General features: G+C 34.6%; 1 protein-coding gene across 1 annotated transcript in view; it reads right to left on the bottom strand.

Annotated features, from left to right (window-relative positions):
* The window catches only part of cdca5 (cell division cycle associated 5), a 6,763-nt gene extending 4,542 nt beyond the window's left edge, over positions 1 to 2,221 (bottom strand). Inside the window, exons 1-3 of the mRNA XM_016575829.1 lie at positions 2,081 to 2,221; positions 1,878 to 1,983; positions 1,598 to 1,677 (exon numbers count right to left, since the gene is read on the bottom strand). Coding sequence (XP_016431315.1) covers positions 1,598 to 1,677; positions 1,878 to 1,932 — 135 coding nt within the window. The 5' untranslated portion in view covers positions 1,933 to 1,983; positions 2,081 to 2,221. The remainder of the gene's footprint in view (positions 1 to 1,597; positions 1,678 to 1,877; positions 1,984 to 2,080) is intronic.
* Positions 2,222 to 3,956: the final 1,735 nt, after the last annotated feature.

The raw sequence follows: 3,956 nt of genomic DNA, 5'->3' as shown, positions 1-3,956 counted from the left end.
CTCCTAAACCTACCAATACTAGGGGGTGCATAATCTGGCAGGGTGCAAATTTCGGCACTACACTTGTTAGTCTAACTTCTTACCGATTCCGAGCCAATCCGTTTCGTTACCAGCGGCACAGTCAATAACGTCAACCGCGCATTCTCGCTCTCTTCTCTCCAACGACCCCTTCTCTCTCACACACACGTCTCATTCGCTCCGGTTAAATAGTGCTTGTATTGCGCATTATTTTAGTCATTCCCGCAGGTTTTCGCGTTTACACCAAAAGCGCGCGCACCACCACTGAGCTATATTAGTGGAGCGCACAAACCGCGCTCAGTCTCAAACAGCTTGTGAGCCACAAATACCAAAATGAGTGGATAACTGCCCTAAAACTGTCAAATACATACAAAGTTATGTCAAAATGCCCGTCTTGGCGAGTATCCAGTTAAACACAGTCAGTTTTCAATATTTATGCTGCTGTCTGTCATGTTAATCAAAGAACAATTTACAAAGAAAATAATTTTCTGCTCTTGACTGAATATGTTTTATAACTTTATCTGTAAGCATTAATCTGTATTTAATTTTTACAAAGAAGACTACAGAAATTAATGTAATCAAATGTAAAATAACACTGGATGTGTTTTTACATTTGATTACTTTAATTTCTGTAGTATTTCTTACCTGACTTTTTACTTGTGTTTTTTTAATGACTATAAAACTTTGCGTTGAAGAAAAGTAGATATTTGTTTGTATATGCTGTCAATTATAGTTCTTAGAAAGAAAATCGGAATCGGCAAAAATCGGTATCGGCAGATCACACTAACAAAAAATCGGAATCGGCCAAGAAAATTGCAATCGGTGCATCTCTAATATTTTGGTTATATTTATGCAGAAATACAGACAATTCTTAAGGGTCCACAAACTTTCAAGCAGCACTGTATAACAAACTAATATAAACATATATAACATATAAACATTATATAAACAATATCAAAGACTACAATTTATAAACTGACAGTTTACAAAAAATGTAAGTTCTTTGTTACTGAATACCTATTAAGGGTTAACCATCTTTTTTTTATTTTTATAAATATGACACCGACAAGACCAACAATGACCCACAAAGCTGCTTAAGAAATAACAAAATTTCAACAAAAAAAAGTTTAAATTAATGAGAGATGAACACTAGAAAGGTACCATTTTATCAAAATGATGACGTCACACAATACCTCTAATATCTTCAGAACATAACTCCATACATCATAAGCATTAAAATATGCATTAAAATTAATATAACTAATATTATGTATTTTAGACAATCATGTCTATATTTTTTGTTTTTCAGCCATAATATCTCAAACAAGTCATCAAGGTAACAAAATTGTTTTGGATTTATAGATGATTAATTCCCCCAGTTTTAACAGTGAACCAGAAAAACAAAATTGCAACAATTTTATACGTGATGAGCAAAAAAACCTTACTTGTCAACTCACAACAGAAAATCAGCTTCTGATTTCATTTATAGAAGTAAATACCAGACGTGTCTTGTTTTTCTTTCTTTTTTTCCATTGATTCCTACCACTCATCAATCAGTGACTGACTTTAGTGAACTCACCACAACTTTAGAGGCCAGATTTACATCACTTGCAGACAACCTGCAGGACCTCCTTCGTGGTGAACTCTTTCCACTTGACTCTATGTACAAACAGTAAACTTTTATAGAAAAACACAACTAACACAAAACAGAACATACTTTGGTATAATAACGCCATTTTAGCTGTCATTTATGCATTCATTATTCCTTCGACATTCGCTAACATAACAGATTTATAACTCAAGAACAGCCTTGTTAAAAGACTAACGTTAAATATCATGCTCACAGTAATAACACTCACTTCTGATTTCATCGCTGCTTTTCCTCGACGGTAACCGTGTGGTTTTGTTGCTCATCTTGCAAGACAATACAGATCCAGAAACTGCAAACTGCTGCTAGTCAGTAAGCTAACACAACGAACACACGAGAAATTTACAATGCCACGATTACAACAACAACAACGTTGCATGTATACTAAAAGAGCTGTGCCTTAGTTTTACTTACACTGTCCGATCTGTTATATGGTCGGTTATATGGAATTGTATGAAACAAACATCTATGTTTTCAGATGCAAACGAATATGCTCTTCTTTCAAATTCGCCCGCCTTCCCATGTAGTAACGGGGTGGAACTAAACCAACTACTTCCTGTGTGTTAAACTTGTGTTTTCCTTTGGGGGGCGCTTCCATATATCTATGGGCGCTTCAAGGTTCAGAGAGACAAATCATCTTCATATCAGGATATTTTGGATAGTACAGATAAGACTAAAAATACAGTATTTTAAATGCAATGAATTAAAAAGATAGTTCCTGACATATATATGAAAACTGACCAAAGTAATCTATGCAAAATAATTAAATAGAACTAGTCAGACCAGCACGAAAAAACGTAACGGGTAATACGTGAACTATGTTACCCTTGAAAACAGCACAGTGTGAAATTAACATTACTTTCCGACTTGGTTATGTCCCTTTCTTATGTTTTTCTATACATTTAATTCTGTAGAGAATTTGGTAATAATCGGGTGACAGGTTAAGGACAACATCAGTCTATTCTTGATGTCTTCAATTTGGACTCCCAGAAAACCTGCAATAAAAAAGTAAAACAATTCATACCCATTAAAATGTAATGTCTTCACAGGTATATTAACATAAATGTAGGCCTAACTGTAATCTATAAACTACAAAAACGGTTTTAAATAGCCTTTAAGTTAAAGGCTTTAACATGACATTTTGTGAGACCTTATAGGCTACATTTCCATGTTTTAATTTCCATGTAATTTTCATTAAAAAATGAAAACAAAAACAAAACAGTATTTCAAAGAAAAGAAAAACTATATACATTATTCGGCCAGTAACTTGACTAAATAACGAAATATTGGCATCTGTTTTGATTCTTCACCATGTTTCATCCAGCCACTGTCTTCAAAGCTTTTTGAAACTCATCAGAATCAATGCCAAATGATTCTCTCATTCTAACAGCCCAAACACCCTGACAATGACAGCTTTTACAAATCAATTCCAAATGTTTTCATGCAAGTGTAATCTATTAAATGCAATCTACAAATCATGAAATATGTGGTGAGTGTATAAATTGTGTTTTTTCACTCATTTGTAGTTTGTTTTCTTTATTTATTTGTTTGATTGTTTGTTTGTTGAGAGGGCTTGCAATCAGGCCAATTTAGTGCCAAATAAAACTCAGTTTTTCCAATATACATCTGTCATTAAAACTAAACCTAAATCATAAAGCCTGAGATCAGATGAAACCGTATATGCTGATTGAACTATTTAATGTTGAAAAGGATGACATTAACAAAATTAAGAAAGAAAGTAAATTTTTAGGCTGTTTAGTACGAGCAGTAAGTGGCGGTGATGGTCCAACTATACAGGCTGCTAAGCATGTTCAGATTGATGATGCATTTAATTTGCTAAACACTGCTTCATGAAGCTTTGAAATGTTTATGAAACTCTGGTTTCAAACCAGTGTTTCGGAGCGCATATCAAGCCACGTGATTTTAGCAAACGAGTTATGTCATACTTTTCCTTAAAGGGGTCATATGATGCTTTTTTAAAGATCATTATTTTGTGTATTTGGTGTAACAGAATATGTTGACATGCTTTAATGTTCAAAAAACACATTATTTTTCAAATACTGTACATTATTGTAGGTCCTCTAAGCCCCGCCTCTCTCAAACGCTTCGTTTTCTACAAAGTTCCTCCTTCCGACAAGCGCAGTCTGCTCTGATTGGCCAGCTGACCCAGTGCATTGTGATTGGCCGAACACCGCAAGCACTCGTCGGAAATGTAACGCCCCTTACCATAATCGCTAGCTTCATCATTCAAAATAAATGTAAAGACAGAGCCCGAAAGGGGAACAGAGTC

Source organism: Sinocyclocheilus rhinocerous, unplaced genomic scaffold (genome assembly GCF_001515625.1).
Source record: "Sinocyclocheilus rhinocerous isolate Xijiao unplaced genomic scaffold, SAMN03320098_v1.1 scaffold774, whole genome shotgun sequence".
Classification (NCBI taxonomy): Eukaryota; Metazoa; Chordata; class Actinopteri; order Cypriniformes; family Cyprinidae; genus Sinocyclocheilus; species Sinocyclocheilus rhinocerous.
This window is presented reverse-complemented; position numbering and strand designations above follow the sequence as displayed.